Here is a 15,867-nt window from a genome sequence, read left to right as displayed (position 1 = left end):
ATCCCTGACTTAAAGAGGCTTCAGAAACACAGAGGAGACACTGGGACCTTGGAAAGCGCCCCGGCACCAAGGCCACTTCTGGGTGTGCCCTTGGAGGACGGGCGGGGGAGTGAGCTTCTCTTATTGGTGATGTTTTCCGGTGTGAATGAGGGCAGGCTGAAATGGATTATTCTTTTTCACTGGAGAGAAAAAAAAAGGCTTTTTAAGTATTTTTCTTATGGAACAGGGTCTAGCGCAAAGCCATCTTGAAGAGTCGGTGGCATGTTGATGTCCAGATGGGTCTGAGCACTGAGTTCCTATCAGCATGGCAGCTAACCAGACAGGTTTCTGGGCACCCGTTTCGGTATTCCGTTCTCTGATGCCAGGTTACCCCGTTATGGAGTTAAGGTTGGGGGGGCGGGGGCAGATGTCATGATCAAGGGCTGCAGCAAGCAAGCATCGTTTCAGCCCAAACAGGGAGTTCTGGCTTCTCAGAACCAGGCGAGAGGGGGGGAACTTCCAAGCAGTTGCTTTATCCTGAATTCTCCAAGCTGAAGGGGCGGGCTGTCCTGCCCTCTCTCCCTGTGGGGGGTCCGGAGGGGGGAGGACTAGGCGCTTCAGGGAGTCTGCTGAAACCCAGACCTCTGGTTCCCATGAGGCTGTGTGTCCGGGCTCTTGGCCACGGTCTTTCTCTCCGGCGCCCGCGAAAGCAGCAGCACGTTTGACGTGAGGTTCATGGTAATCTCATCATTAGCCTAATTGATGAAGTCACTTACATACTAGAGACTTGGATTTCTGTTGTGTTTTTTTGGTTTTGTTTTGTTTTGTTTAGAGAATGCCCTCTTAGGAAGCATGAAAACTAAGTGCATGTTATTTTTTTAGTTAACTAGCTTTTTTAAAAAAATTGAAGATGTAATATATGGACATGGTACATAAACCTTTTCCTTTTTTTAGTGAGAGAGATACAGAAAGAGAGATGGGAAGGGAGAGAGAGATGAGAAGCGTCAACTCATAGCTGTGGCACCTTAGTTGTTCATTGATTGCTTTCTCATATGTGCCTTGACTGGGGGGAGGGGCTGCAGCCAAGACAGAGACCTTGGGTTCAAGTCAGTGACCTTTGGGCTCAAGCCAGTAACCATGGGGTCCTGTCTATGATCCCACACTCAAGCTGGCAACTCCGCACTCAAGCTGGTGAGCCTTCACTCAAGCCAGTGACCTCAGGGTTTTGAACCTGGGTCCTCAGCATCCTGGGTCGATACTCTATCCACTGCACCAGCACCTACCTGGTCAGGCCAAAATTTTTGAACAGTACCAAAGGGTGTGGAAGGACCATTCAGTCTCCTAACCATTTTCTTCCCCAGATAAAACTATGGAATTTTGTGTGTCTCTGGGAACAATTATGTTTGTGTCTGACATACATGTGTAATGTTTACACACATATGGGCATTGTGATGTGCATACATGCATGCATACAACACACCATGTGTGTGCCTGGGGCGTGGGTTTGCTTGCGCACCTGCACGTGTCTGTAGCTCGTCGATGGAGCCCACAGGGGACCTTGCTCCACACCTTGTTCTGCCAGTGCTCCTGTAGCCCTCGAGTCCCAGGTCACGGCCACACCCGGAAACCCGCCCCTGCTCGACCCCTGCGGGTGGGCGGCGAGGCTGTCTCCTGTCCTGGCTATGCCAGACAGCGTGCCGCTGAGCATCCTTGTTCGCGGTGGACACGGACAGGATGCTAGAATGAGATCCCCTGGGTCCGCGCCGTGAGCGTCTTGCGTGGGCGTCACGCTAGTTGATCCTGCCACGTGGTGGCCCACAGTTCGTTCATTCCCCGTGGGCAGCCTGCTTTGCCGTTTCTCTGCAGTGTGCGCGCTGGAGTTCCCGGCCTTCCTGAGTGAGTCTCTGGAGGTCCTCTGTCTGAACAACAACCAGCTGGATGCCGTCCCTCCCTCGGTCTGCCTGCTGAGGAGCCTGTCGGAACTCTACCTGGGGAAGTGAGTACCAGCGCAGGGAGGCAGAGCGTCCCCCATGAACCATCTGAGGGCATGTCAGGGGAGAAGGGAGCCATCGACGACCCAGGAAGCAACTGTAGAATTTCCAAACCCGCGCTTAGTCGAAGACGGGTGGTGGGGGGCGGGCCAGGAGGTCCTGCATCTTTGCTGACCCGTGAAATTACCATGAGAAGAGCGCTTTGACCCTTTACTCTTCCATTAGGCGCTGTCGGGCACCGCCAAGGGGTTCAGGCGGTGTGCCACTCTGCGTGAAAATCTAACTCAGGGCCCACTGACTTTTCGAGAGGAGGTAGTAATGCCCTTAAAGGTAGTGTGAGGAAGTCAGGGGAGGGGACCCAGGACTAAGCCAGGGGGGGTCTGCAGAAGAAGACAGAGCCACCGTTGGTATCCTAGACTCTTCCAGGGAGAGAGGGCTTTGTGATTAGTATTGAAACGGAATGTGCGAGATTGGGGCCCACGATGTTGGGCTTGGGGTGCCGGCTCTGGCGGAGCCCCTGCAGGGCTCAGAGGCTCACTGCGGCTGCTGTGTGTGTGTGTGCATTTCTGTGTGTGTGTGTGTGTCCCGCCCCATGCCCTCAGCAATCCCGGCCTGCAAGAGCTCCCCTCTGAGCTGGGGCAGCTGAGTAACCTCTGGCAGCTGGACGTTGAAGACCTGAACATCAGCAACGTGCCTGCAGAGATCAGGAAAGAAGGTGAGCTCCCTCAGCGTCGCCCCCTGCGGAAGACGACTCAAGTCCTGCTCTTAAAGGGCCCCCGAGGGGGAAGGCTGGAACGGGGGGGGGGGGGGGGCGAAGCAATAGCTGCAGAGGGCCATGCTGTTGCGATGGACCGTGTGTGATGAAGCTGTCGAGGACCCTGCCGGCCCCTGGGGGAGGTTGTCGTCACTCCTCCCTCCCTGAGACCCCCTAGTCTGCTGAACGCATCCCATTAGGCCACACAGAATGCGCCCCTCCCAGGCAGGGTTTTGTCCCTGCCCCCCCCCCAGACAGGAGCGCGTCCCCGCAGATGCGTCAGCCACAGCACTCCCTTGTGCCACCCCCCCACCCCGTGATCTCTGCGCAGGCCCCAAAGCCATGCTGTCCTACCTGCGGGCTCAGCTGCGGAAGGCGGAGAAATGCAGGCGGATGAAGATGATTGTGGTGGGGCCGCCGCGCCAGGGCAAGTCCACCCTCCTGGAGATCTTACAGACGGGGAGGGCCCCCCAGGTGATGCGCGGTGAGGCCACCGTCAGGACCACCAAATGGGAGCTGCAGAGGCCAGCCGGCTCCAAGGCCAAGGTCAGGGACGGTGGGTGTGCAGAGTCGTCCCCACCCCCCACCCCCCACCCCACCCCCTGCGCGCGCGGGTGGAAGGGAAGGGAAGGGAAGGGAAGCTTTCCCGGAGGTCCCTGTTCTCCAGGGGCCCAGAATTTCCCTGTGTCTGAGTCCCAGGAAGGTCGCAGGGGCCGCTGGACGCTGTTCCAACCCAGCTTCTGTCCAGAGCAGTGGATTTCTTTTTTTTTTTTTTTCTTTTTTTCCGAAGCTGGAAACGGGGAGGCAGTCAGACAGACTCCTGCATGCACCTGACTGGGATCCACCCGGCATGCCCACCAGGGGGCGATGCTCTGTCCCTCTGGGGGGTCACTCTGTTGCATCCAGAGCCATTCTAGCGCCTGAGGCAGAGGCTGCAGAGCCATCCTCAGCGCCCAGGAGCCTGGGCTGCGGGAGGGGAAGAAAGAGACAGAGAGGAAGGAGAGGGGGAGGGGTGGAGAAGCAGATGGGCGCTTCTCCTGTGTGCCCTGGCTGGGAATCGAACCCGGGACTCCTGCACGCCAGGCCGACGCTCTACCGCTGAGCCAACTGGCCAGGGCCAGCAGTGGATTTCTTAACGTGACCGTGGGCTGGCCAAGCCACTGGCCCCTAATTTCTGGCTGTTAGCCAGATTTCTTTACCAAGCTTTTAAAGATAGTCATGCCCAGGTTTCAGCGCCCCCAGCCCCAATCATTGAGATGCAAATGGCCTGGGGTAGAGCCCACCCCAGGGTTGAGAACCAACTCCTGCTACCAGCAGTGGGACCCCCCAGCCTCCCACGTAGGAACGTGCCATCCTGCCTGACTCCCGCTGTCGCCCTGGGTTCTGAAAAGTCCGGTTCTTTAGCCCTCTCTCGCACGAATCCTTCAGAGGGGGGGCCTCCACATTGCCTTGTTTCTGTTCGGCTGAGACAAAAGCACACAGAAATGGTCTTCTGCACATGAATCAGAGGGCGAAGCTTGTGGAATACTGGTTGTGGGGTATGGGGGATACAGCCCCGTCTCCTAGCCCAGGGAATGAAGGACACAGGGCTAACTAACGCCTCCCGCATCCTCAGCCAAATGTGTAGTTACACATGGCCATGCGGGGGTCCAGGTGCAGGGAGGCCTCTGGTGGGAAACCGAGGGGCTCAGAGGCCAGAGGCTGCACGGTTTCCCCGCATCACCAACCCTTCACACACACATGGACCCCCAGCACAACCCTTCGTTTTCCAAGTCAGGGAAACGCAGTTTGCATCATTGGGTATTTACGTTGAATGTATCATTGAGCGCCGACTCAGAAAGCGGTCGTCTAAAGAACAGAGTCCTGCCTGTTAGGGCCAGAATGGTCGGTCAAGTAATCAATATCAGCATCCCACCCGCCCACCTCCTCCCTCCTTGAACACCCCGGGAGTGACCCTAGCTAACGCCTGTCCCAAGTTTCTCCAGAGTAACTGGAATCTCTGCAGTCCTTCCTGATTTTTTTTTTAAGCAATGACTCAATATAACCTTCCCCCAGCTGTTCTTGAACACATAGTTGTCTGAGGTCTTTATTATTTTTTTTTCTTAGCCTTCACACACACACATACACACACACACACACACACACACACCGACTTCCTTTCTGCCATCATGAAAGTCCCTCCCCTCCCCCACGTTTTCACCAAAAGACCAGCCACCTCACCTCTCTCTCGCACGCTGAGCCCATAACTGTGCGGCTGGACCCGCCAGCCAGCTTAGAACAGCTGTCCGTTATCCTCTTGATACAAAAGCGGGTCTCGGAGGCCAAACTGCAGCAGAGTGGGAACGGCCCTCGGCTCACAGAAAACCGCAGTCCTGGCCACCCGGGCCAGACTCTGACCTCATAGCGCGATAGACAAACTGCCAGTTTACATAGCCTTTCCCGGCAGCCCAACAGCGAAGCTTTTGTTTAATTCCCCGCGTCAGGACCGTTTCCCGCGTCCTCGGTGGGCAACACCCTCCGACTGACGTGCGCTTCGGGGAGGGGGGGCCGTCGCCTTGGTCTCGGCCTCAGCCTCGCTCAGATGGGGGTTCGGCCTTGGTGTGAGCGCTGACATCATTGCTGGGGGGCTCCCTCTGGCTGGATGTCTCCTAACCGTCTGCAGGCCTGATGGGGACAGGACAGTGCCCTCCAATGTTCCGCAGGCACCGGCAGGGACACAGCATTCAGGGGCCTGCCCCCACCCACCCCCCGCCCCGTGAGCAGTTAGATAGATAGAGCCCCCCCCCGCAGTCCTGCTCTCTGCACCAGGGTCCCTTCCCCCCCCCCCCCTTGGGTTACTGACGCCAAACCCAGATGGCAGGACAGATGCGGCTTTGCCACCACCATGCACCGTTCCCGTTCCCGGGGCTTCAACAAGGCGCCTGAAGCGGTCGGTGATCTCGGTTGGATTGGCCCAAACCCCAGTTTGTAAAATGCCTCCCTGTTGCCACCTTGTTGCTCAAGTAGGTTGAGTCCGTCGAGTTCCACGTCTGGGACATCGGCGGCCCGGCCAGCATGGCGACGGTCAACCAGTGCTTCTTCACGGACAAGGCCCTGTACGTGGTGGTCTGGAACCTGGCCCTGGGGGAGGAGGCCGTGGCCAACCTCCGGTTCTGGCTGCTCAACATCGAGGTGAGGAGAACCCGGCCCGTCGGCGCTCCGTCCCCCGGAGCGTCACGGGGGTCCAGCCGCGTCTCTAACGCGTCACCCCCTTCTGCTGAGAGAAACCAGAAATGGCTAGGAAGCCGCGCTTTGCATGCGGGCGGACTTGCGCAGGGGGCCCCGGAATCCTAGGTCGCAGCGATGCCCTTGAAACCCTCCTCGCCTGCCTGCTTGGTCGTGCTGTTGCTACTCTCTTCTACCTTCGTGTGAAAGCCCCTCGCTGTTGGGTGAAAGGGGAACAGGGGCCCCCTGCCCCGAGGGTAAAGGTGATGGGGCCAGGATGCAGCCATGGCCCAGGGAGCTGCCACAGGGTCCACAGGGATGGGAAGTCCAGCCCCTCGCAGTGTACAGACAGGAGTGCAGGGCACAGGCCTGGGTGACCGGCTCAGGGCCATAGGCATCTGGGGTGGGCACCGCTGTGCACTGGGAGCTGTTTCCCGTCCCTTGTGCAGGCAAGGGGGCTCAGCCCTGGGTTCTCTGTCGCAGGCCAAGGCCCCGAACGCCGTGGTGCTGGTGGTTGGGACTCACCTGGACTTAATTGAAAGCAAATTCCGCGTGGAGAGGATCGCGACCCTACGCGCCTATGTGCTGGCGCTGTGCCGCTCGCCCTCCGGGTCCCGGGCCACCGGCTTCCCGGACATCACCTTCAAACACTTGCAGTGAGTGGCCCAGGGCTTCCCGCTCGCTCTCTTGTCCGTCTTCCCCGGGGGAGTGCCTGGAGTCTGCCTGTGAGGGGCACCTAACCAAGGGCCTCTTCCGGAGTAAAGGGGTGGTGGCCACAGGGCCCTGAGGCAGCTAACGGTGTGGCGGGGCAGGGCCTGGTGACACCCTCTCTGTGTGCCCTTCCTGAGTCCCCCCAGCACCCCGGTGATCAGTGCTGAGCATGCACAGCCCCTCACAGATGCTGATCTCTGCTCAAGAAGAGACCCCTGGTCCTCACATTGGGTCTGGGTGGTCCAGGAGGGGCTGGGTGTGGGGCAGGATGGGTCAGTGCTCTGAGCTTGCCCTTCTCCCACCTCCCGTCCTGGGGCTGACACAACAGCTCTGCAGGGTATGTGTTGTACCCATTTTGCAGGTGATGAAACTGAGGCTTAGTGAGTTAAGTAACCGTCCCCTGATAAAGAGTGCACAGCTGTGGCTGCGCTCGTAGCCTTTGGGTTCCCTTACTCTGGGGGGAGTCCCACGAGCATGGCTGGCTGCACAGGTCACCCTGGGGACAGGCCCGCCCAGATCAGAAGGTAGAATTCCCCCCATACCCTTGAGAACGTCCCCTGGGGACTGTGACCATAGGAGCGCTAGCTCTGGGTCAGAAACCTGGGTTCAACCCGAGTCGGCTCGTTTTTCCAAAGTGTGTCCTCGGGCAGGGGCGGGGCAGCCGCCTCACTGTCCCCCTCCGCACGGTGGGCTCACTGGGGAGACAGCAGCGCGTGTCCTCGGGCAGGGGCAGGGCAGCCACCTCACTGTCCCCCTCCGCACGGTGGGCTCACTGGGGAGACAGAGAGCAGCGCGTGCCCTCGGGCGGGGGCGGGGTGGCCACCTCACTGTCCCCCTCCGCACGGTGGGCTCACTGGGGAGACAGAGAGCAGCGCGTGTCCTCGGGCGGGGGCGGGGCAGCCGCCTCACTGTCCCCCTCCGCACGGTGGGCTCACTGGGGAGACGGAGAGCAGCGCCTGGTGCAGGGCCCTCAGCACCTGCTCAACGCCGAGTAAGACCCGAGAATCCTCTGTGTCCGTGTTTCATGAGACCTCCCCGACTCGCCAAGGGTCGTGCTGAAACAGGTGCTGCAGACGCCACGAGGCTGGTCAGGGGGGAGGGTTGACCAATGAGGTCCGTCTCTCTTGCAACTCCCAGCGAGATCTCCTGTAAAAGCCTGGAAGGCCAGGAGGGGCTGCGGCAGCTGATCTTCCACGTCACGTGCGGCATGAGGGACGTGGGCAGCACCATCGGCTGCCAGCGGCTCGTCGGGAGGCTGGTGCGTCCCCCCCTCATCCCCGTGACACCGGGGGGGGGGGGGGCGCTCCCTGCGCGTGAGGCATCCGCACATCCCTCTCTGCTGCGTCCCCAGGCTCCATGGTCCCCCCCCCCCCGGGCGAGCATTTCTCAGGGGGAGGGGACAGATAGGGACAGGAGGTGAAACGTGCCCCCCCCATGCAGCCAGCAGGCTGGCGCCCCTGGAGACCTGAGACACACACACACACACACACCTGTCCCCACAGGTCCCCAGGAGCTACCTGAGCCTCCAGGAGGCCGTGCTGGCCGAGCAGCAGAGACGAAGCCTGAGTGACGATGTCCAGTACTTAACGGACAGACAGCTGGAACAGCTGGTGGAGCAGACACCCGACAACGACATCAACGACTATGAGGACCTGCAGTCCGGTGGGTGGGCAGGGGGCGGGCGGGAGGGCGGGTGGACAGCAGAGAGGCGCAGGCACGCCCCCCCCCCCAAGCAGGACTCGAATTTTCTACCACTCTGCATGTGCGCGGCGGATATTGACTTCAGGGGCACAATTAAATTTTAACAGGGAGGCGAACTTGCGAAGTTTTTCCATGAAAAACTCCCAGGTATCCCTCACCCCCTGCTCAAAGGCCAAACTAAGATTCGTAGTAAAAGAACCTCTTAAAGCCAGGGTTGAAGAATCCTCAAATCCCAGGGATCCTCAGAAGTTATGGTAAATGGATTACCTCCTGAGCCTAGCTGAGAGAAGGAGTGGAAAATTGGAATCCAGAGCACAGATATAGGGTTGTCTTTTCAAAGAAGAGAGATACTTCTCTAGACCCTCAGAAGTTATGAAACACCTAAAAGGGAAAGGGAGAGAGGAAGAGGGAGACAGAAACATGGATCCGTCCCTGATGTGCCCTGACCAGGATCGAACCGGCGACCTCTGTGCTTCAGGATGATGCTCTAACCAACAGAGTTATCCGGCTGGGGCTCTTTTTCTTTTTTTTCGATTACCACAGTCTGGTGAATCTGCTCATTGGTGATTTTGCTTCTGAGAAAACCTTTTTTGTTCTTTGGATCCAACATTTTGTAATAAAAACTGTTTCAAATCTTTTTTTTTTTATTTAAAATTTTTATTCAGAAAATAAGCTATATCATTGTAATATTTATATTAAACTCGAAGAGAAGCCAGAAAACATTGTACAGAAACAGCGTAAAAACAAGTAGAGGTGAGAAAGGAGCAATTAGCCGCTCTGTTTCAAATCTTTTATTTAAAAAAAAAAAATGGTCTCCATGAATGACAGAGATCAACCGACTGCCGCTCTCCCCATTGGCGGTGACGTCAGCATGTGGGCACCTGTCCCAGGGGCAGCCAGACATTCTGATGCGTCCACGTGTTGGTCGCCTCCTAGGAGGACTGGGTGGCCCGGCCCCCGGGGGGGTCCGTCACCCCAGGGTCCCCTTTGCCCTCCGTCCGACGCGGCCGCCCCCTTCTCTGTGCAGCCCTCAGCTTCCTCATTGAAACCGGCGCCCTGCTCCACTTCCCCGACACCAGCCATGGCCTGAGGAACCTCTACTTCCTCGACCCCATCTGGCTGTCCGAGTGCCTGCAGAGGATCATCAACATCAAAGGCTCCCGGTCGGTGGCCAAGAACGGGGTGATCCGGGCGGAGGACCTCCGGATGCTGCTGGTGGGGACCGGCTTCACGCAGCAGACGGAGGAGCAGTATTTCCAGTTCTTGGCCAAGTTTGAAATTGCCCTGCCTGTCGCCAACGACAGGTGAGTCCACGGAGACTGGGCTGTGTGGACCACTCCGAGGAGGGGGGAGTTGGGGCCGGGGAGGCTGGGGGCTTGAACAGGCGTCCCAGGGATGGGCTCTGGTGACGACCTGCCTGTCTCAGCTAGCTGTTTCTTCCTGTGCGGTGGCTGTCTCTTTTCATTAGGTTCAACGACAACTGCTTATTGAAAAGGTGTGGGAAAACATACAAGGATGGAATTAAAAATAACTTTGAGGGGCCCTGGCCGGATGCCTCAGCCGTAGAGTGTCGGCCCGGCATGTGGAAGTCCCGGGTTTGATTCCCGGCCAGGGCACATAGGAGAAGCGCCCATCTGCTTCTCCACCCCTCCCCCTCTCCTTCCTCTCTGTCTCTCTCTTCCCCTCCCACAGCCAGGGCTCCATTGGAGCAAAGTTGGCCTGGGCGCTGAGGATGGCTCCACAGCCTCTGCCTCAGGTGCTAAGAAGAGCTCGGTTGCTGAGCAACGGAGCAACACCTCAGATAGGCAGAGCATCGCCCCCTGGTGGGCATGCCGGATCGATCCCAGTCAGGCGCATGCAGGAGTCTGTCTGTCTCCCTGCTTCTAACTTCTAAAAAATACAAAAAAAAAAAAAAAACTTTGGGGAAGGTTCACCTTTTAGGGGGTTGATTGCTTGGTTGTTTGGTGAATAAAGACAGAGTAAGTGACAAGGATGTACGTGCTAATGACACGGTCCAGCTTCAAAATGCTGGAAGCCACATGGGTCTGATCCAGTGATGCTCTGACCCAAGCCAGCGTGGTCCTTGGGGACTTCTCGCCCTAATATCAGTGTTGGCCACTTCCTGGGTCTGAGGCTGATGTTGGCCAGTAGCCTGGACCCCAAATTCACAGACCTTTTCCACCTGTCCCAGGGGCAGAACGGGACCTATCATAGAATGTGTCACCACCAACCTGACCCCCACCCAACCCCAGGGCTCTGGGAGCATGCTCTCTGGAGACATCTGGGGAGCTGATTTGGACCCTGGGCATCCCGGCCAGAGATTCTGTCAGCCATGACTGGTCTTCCCAAGAGCCAGCCCCGGGCCACCTCCACCTGGGTCCCCACCCAGATTTCCACTCTGCCTTGTGACTAAGGGAGGGGGCCTCAGTCCGTCGGGCTGCCCTGCCCCTGTCGAGTGAGTCCTAAAAAGAGAAACCACGGAACAGAATTCGAAACCCATGTGATCCCTCATATTGTGGCCCCAGGGTGACCCGGGGTCCACGAACAAGCACACAGTGAGGCGGCCTTTGAGTTTATGATATTGCCAAGATCTGACCATTTATTGTCTGGTCGCTTTTTCAGCAAGAGTGAGGGCACATCAGCACCCAGTGTAAGCAAGTCCATTAGTTCTTTATGGACGTCCACTGGAACCCCCCAATCAGCCTGCTCACTGCCAAGGCCTCCCAGAGGCTCCCGGTGCCGTATTCAGAACAAGGAGCCGGGATGCCTCTGTCGGAGTCCCAGGAATAACATCTGAAGAGAGAGGCACTCTAGCTGGGGCAGTTGGGAAGGTCCTTTCCTCCGAGATCTGAGAAGGCTGAGGACCTAAACCTTCCCCCCCCTCCCCCCTGCAGGCCTCCCCTGCACGGGGGGTGCTGCCCACCCACCAGCAACCCTGCTCGCTGAGCGGGTGTTCTTTCTCTTCCCAGCTGACGGGGGGGGGGGGGGGGGGGGGGGGGGAGTGACATCGCAGCATCGCCCTGTGTGTAAGATGCTGAGCCAGGATCGGTGGCCGTGCGCACGCCGACCAGGCCGCCCCTGACTTTCCTACAATAGCTTCTGGAGCCTCTTCCAGAAAGTTCTAAAGACATTTTCTTGGACCTACACTGATGTAGTTTAAGAGGATTCCTAGAGCCCGAGGCAAAGCCTTCCATTAAGAAAAGGACACACCCAATCTCCACCCTGAGCCTGCCCCTCAGGGACCCGCTGTGGAGGGACCTCCCTGGTGTCAGCTGTTTTCAGATGACCACAGCTGGGAGGGCTCTCCGTGACACAGTGACTCAGCACTTTTATGATGGGCATGGGTGCGCTCATAAAACAACCCCCCTTGTGCACGAACAGCCTTGCTCTAACTTGAAAGGCAACCATGTCGTCTCAACCAGCCAAGAACAATAAATACCTTCGAAAGGCAAAAAACGTTTACTCTGACACCCCCCCCCAGTCTCCTCATTGTCCTTGGAACCGTGCGGCTGTGTTTGGTTTTCCTTCGCTGCCCCAAGGAAATTGTAAGCGATCCTCTCCCCCCCCCCCCCCCCCCGCCCACCGCAGTCTGGTTTACAGGGGTCAGTGGCGATGCTGGCATGCTTGGTCTGAGGCGGTGACCGCTGACCGCAGATGGCTTGATGCCTTTCTCAGCCTTCTTCTGATCTCTGTCTTAGAGACCTCGACAGATACGGTCCTGGTGCATTGACGCTTGGAGTATAAACTGACCTCTCTTTCTCAAAATAAAACCCTGACCGACGCCCTGGGGAGATGGCACCTGGGCCTGGGCCCGTGTGCTCAGTCGGTTAGAGCGTTGTCCCGACCCGCTAAGGTTGCGGGTTCAACCCCCAGTCAGGGAGCATGTTGGAGGCAACCAAGGACTGAACAACTAAGTGAAACAACAAATGCATGCTTCTTGCTCTCTCAAAATTAATCAATTAAGAAAAAGAAAGAAAGAAAAGGCCCCTGGGCTGTCTGCCGGGGACAGGGCCCAGTAGCAGAGGGATGTCGGGGTTCACAGTCTTTTTTCCCATGTTGCACAGCTATCTCCTGCCGCACCTCCTTCCATCCAAGCCGGGCCTGGACACTCACAGCATGCGGTACCCCACGGCCAACACCATCCAGAGGGTGTTTAAGATGAGCTTTGTCCCCGTTGGCTTCTGGCAAAGGTTCATAGCGCGGATGCTGATCAGCTTGGCAGAGATGGACCTCCAGGTAAATGGCAGTCTCTCTGTGGTTGGGGGTTGGGTGGGTGCAAGTGAGACACCTGCTACTGTGCCCTCCAGGGAGTGCAATGCCCTTTTGCTACAAGGGTTTCACCCACAAAAAACCCTTACCGCCAGCAAAACTGCTGACTTCAGCCAAGGAGGCAAGCTCAGTGTGGCCCTGCTAAGCCAGCAGACCCATTTGAACCATTCTGTGGACATCAAATCTGTACCTAGCTGGCTTAGACATAATACTCCTTTAAGAGCGGAGGCTTCCCTGCCCAGGCAGTGGCGCAGTGGATAGAGCATCGGACTGGGATGCGGAGGACCCAGGTTCGAAACCCCCAAGGCTGCTGGCTTGAGCGCGGGCTCATCTGGTTTGAGCAAAGCTCACCAGTTTGAACCCAAGGTCACTGGTTGAACAAGGGGTCACTCAGTCTGCTGTAGCCCCCCACCCCCGGTCAAGGCACATATGAGAAAGCAATCAATGAACAACTAAGGTGCCGCAACGAAAAATGGATGCTTCTCATCTCTCTCCCTTCCGGTCTGTCTGTCCTTATCTGTCCCTCTCTCTGTCTCTCTCTGTCTCTGGCACACACACACACACACAAAAGAGCAGAGGTTAACCCACCTCAAAGTCCCCTGGGGGCTGGGCCCCACTCAGAGGTCCCCATTCAGTGACTGTGGGCTGGGACCCAGGATGAGCAGAGCTGACCATTGTCCCGGGTAATGTTTGGGGTTTGGGGACCATGCCTGGAGAAGCTTGGCTTTCGACCGTGGGTTTGCCACAGAAACTGCACTAGACCCACCCAGAGGGGCTTCTGACAGGCCCGGACCAGATCCCGGACCCTTTAAATCAAACTCTGTGGGCGTGGCACCCAGACATGAGGCTCCCGGTCAATTCCACTGTCCACTCAAGTTTGAACGTGGTCTGGAAACCACGACAGCCTCGCCCACGGAGGTGTTTTCTGTGGGCTCACCTGGGGTTCTTGACAGGACACCTGGCTATCTATCCGTCCATAGCAATGTCATGCGAGACAATAACAGGGCAGTGGTATTTGTCAAGAGTTGGTTCTCAGTGTTTCGGGCCAGCAGAATCAGCCTCACCTGGGAACTTGTTGGAAATGCAGATTCCTGGGCCACCCAGACCTCCACACATCGGGGGGGGGGTCTGTTGTTGTTGCCTTTTTTTTTTTTTTTTTTTTTTTTTAGATTTTATTTTATTGATTTTAGAGACAAAAGGGAGCAGGAAGCATCCACTCATAGCAGTTGCTTCTTCCGCATCCCAGTCCAACGCTCTATCCACTGCGCCACCGCCTGGTCAGGCAGCAGTTGCTTCTTATATATGCCTTGAGCAGGCAAGCCTGGAGTTTCGAACTGGCGGCTCAGCGCTCCAGGTCGATGCTCTACCCACTGTGCCACCACAGGTCAGGCCCAGTGCTCTGTTTTCCACAAGCCTTCCAGAAGGTTCTGACCCCACTCTACAGGGGCGAGAATCCCTGTCCTCATCCTGGGCAGCCCTTCAATTGAGATTCCATTCGGAATGAGTTTGCTTTTACCACCGTCTAATGAAACAAAGGCTTTTGTGGAATTACAGCTTCTTGGCTAAATACAAGTATTTTTTTAATCTTCCCGTTTTACTGAAATGCTAAATAGTAAAGCGAGAGGCTGCGGACTGTAACTGTCACGGCCTGCATTGGCAGGGCAGCTGGGGAAGGGAGCGTGTCTAGGAGCTGGCCATGTGACGGTCCCCAGTGGGTCAGTCTGCCCTCGCTCTGAACTCTTCCTCCCCCCGTGCTCTAAGTGGGAGGTCACGTCAGTCGTCGTGTGAGGCCTGAGCTCCCAAGTGGGCTCCCTAAGGGGGGATTGGTGGGGGGGAGGCCGTGAGGGGCCCAGGTGGGCATGCTAGGGGGCACCCTTCCCAATGTCATCCCTCACTCAAAATTAGGAAAAGGGGTCCTATTGAAATTCAGATAAGGAGAGGAAAGGAGCTTGGTCTCCAGAGCAATCAAAGGTATGCAAATTCAAGAAATGCCTGAGTTGCCCGCTTTCTACCTACGGAGTGTAGCAGAGTTGGGTGGTCAGACAGCCCCAGAAACCTTGAGCTATTCACACACACCCCGCAGGTGGTCAGTGTGTCCAGTTTCTTCGTTTTGAAAGCAATCCCTCCATGCAAAACACTCAGATTGTGAGCCGATAACCCTACTGCTACAAATCTGAACTAAGGAAATCATCTGAAATCTCCTCCTCTATGTACCTCTGGCCTGTTTGAAGGAGCAAAAGATTGGAAGCCAACCTGAGCATTGGAAGAAAAGAACGTTCAGAAAATGACGACGCTTTGTAAAACAGCGTGCTTTGGAAGAACACATTTTTCCATAGGAGTTTTTAAAGGCACCGGAAAACGCATCATCGCTTTCAAGAATGTCCCAAGTTAGAAATCCAAAATTAGATGTTTAGAAAATTAGAAGTAGTCAATTAGAAAAGATGGCCTCAAGCTGTTTTTAATAAACATATACCCAAATCTTCCCCCCTCCCCTTCTTTCCTTGAGAATTTGTTCTCCGCCAAGGTATTTTTCTAGACCTCAGACATCGTGAACCCGCATTTCTGACGTGTGTGTCCAGAGTGTGTTGGGTGTTCAAAGAAGCCTGCTAAGTGCCAATCACATGTGAAAATACACCCAAGTCTTCCTACCCATCTTTGCTAGGTGGTGGTGGTTTATTTTCCTGCCTATCTTTTCTTGTGTTTTTCTCATTTCTTAACATACATTTTTTTTTTTGGCTTGCAAAACCAGGGAGGAATAGATTTGGGAGGACAAACAAAGCATGTTTTCAACCTACTGGGGCCACTGTTCTCAGGGTATCCCGGAGACCCCTTCCCACCACGCCGCGTTTAACTTGGCAGCTGGTCGAGCCGTGCAGAGAGAGAGATGGGGTGCGGAGGGCGGACTCAGTTATTTATCACTGGCGGGCCCCAGCCGGCATCCTCAGAGCTCTGCCCAGGGCCAGCGAGGAGCCCGGAATCCTTAAGCAGGGTCCTTTTCTCTCTGTGTCTTTTCAGCTTTTTGAAACCAAGAAGAATACTAAGAGCAGGCACCGGAAGGTCACCATCTACAGCTTCGCTGGGAACCCGAGGAATCGCTGCAGCACATTCCGAGTGAAGAGAAATCAGACCATCTACTGGCAGGAAGGCCTCCTGGTCACTTTTGACGGGGGTTACCTCAGGTAGGGACACCTAGTGGGGGTCACCGAGGTGCCTCCATCGGGGGCAGGGGACAGACTGTCCACTTGGTGTCTTGTTCTG

General features: G+C 56.5%; 1 protein-coding gene across 2 annotated transcripts in view; it reads left to right on the top strand.

Annotated features, from left to right (window-relative positions):
- Nucleotides 1–15,867, top strand: part of LRRK1 (leucine rich repeat kinase 1) — a 95,016-nt gene that overhangs the window by 56,642 nt on the left and 22,507 nt on the right. For both annotated transcript variants that reach the window (XM_066238763.1, XM_066238764.1), the window contains 10 exons: nucleotides 1,846–1,975; nucleotides 2,573–2,685; nucleotides 3,056–3,270; nucleotides 5,731–5,895; nucleotides 6,412–6,584; nucleotides 7,777–7,897; nucleotides 8,142–8,301; nucleotides 9,368–9,644; nucleotides 12,405–12,576; nucleotides 15,625–15,788. In XM_066238763.1, the coding sequence (XP_066094860.1) occupies nucleotides 1,846–1,975; nucleotides 2,573–2,685; nucleotides 3,056–3,270; nucleotides 5,731–5,895; nucleotides 6,412–6,584; nucleotides 7,777–7,897; nucleotides 8,142–8,301; nucleotides 9,368–9,644; nucleotides 12,405–12,576; nucleotides 15,625–15,788 (1,690 nt within the window). The remainder of the gene's footprint in view (nucleotides 1–1,845; nucleotides 1,976–2,572; nucleotides 2,686–3,055; nucleotides 3,271–5,730; nucleotides 5,896–6,411; nucleotides 6,585–7,776; nucleotides 7,898–8,141; nucleotides 8,302–9,367; nucleotides 9,645–12,404; nucleotides 12,577–15,624; nucleotides 15,789–15,867) is intronic.

This window comes from Saccopteryx bilineata, chromosome 7 (assembly GCF_036850765.1).
Source record: "Saccopteryx bilineata isolate mSacBil1 chromosome 7, mSacBil1_pri_phased_curated, whole genome shotgun sequence".
Lineage (NCBI taxonomy): Eukaryota > Metazoa > Chordata > Mammalia > Chiroptera > Emballonuridae > Saccopteryx > Saccopteryx bilineata.
Note: the sequence above shows the minus strand (reverse complement) of the source record. Positions and strands in the feature narration are given on the sequence as shown.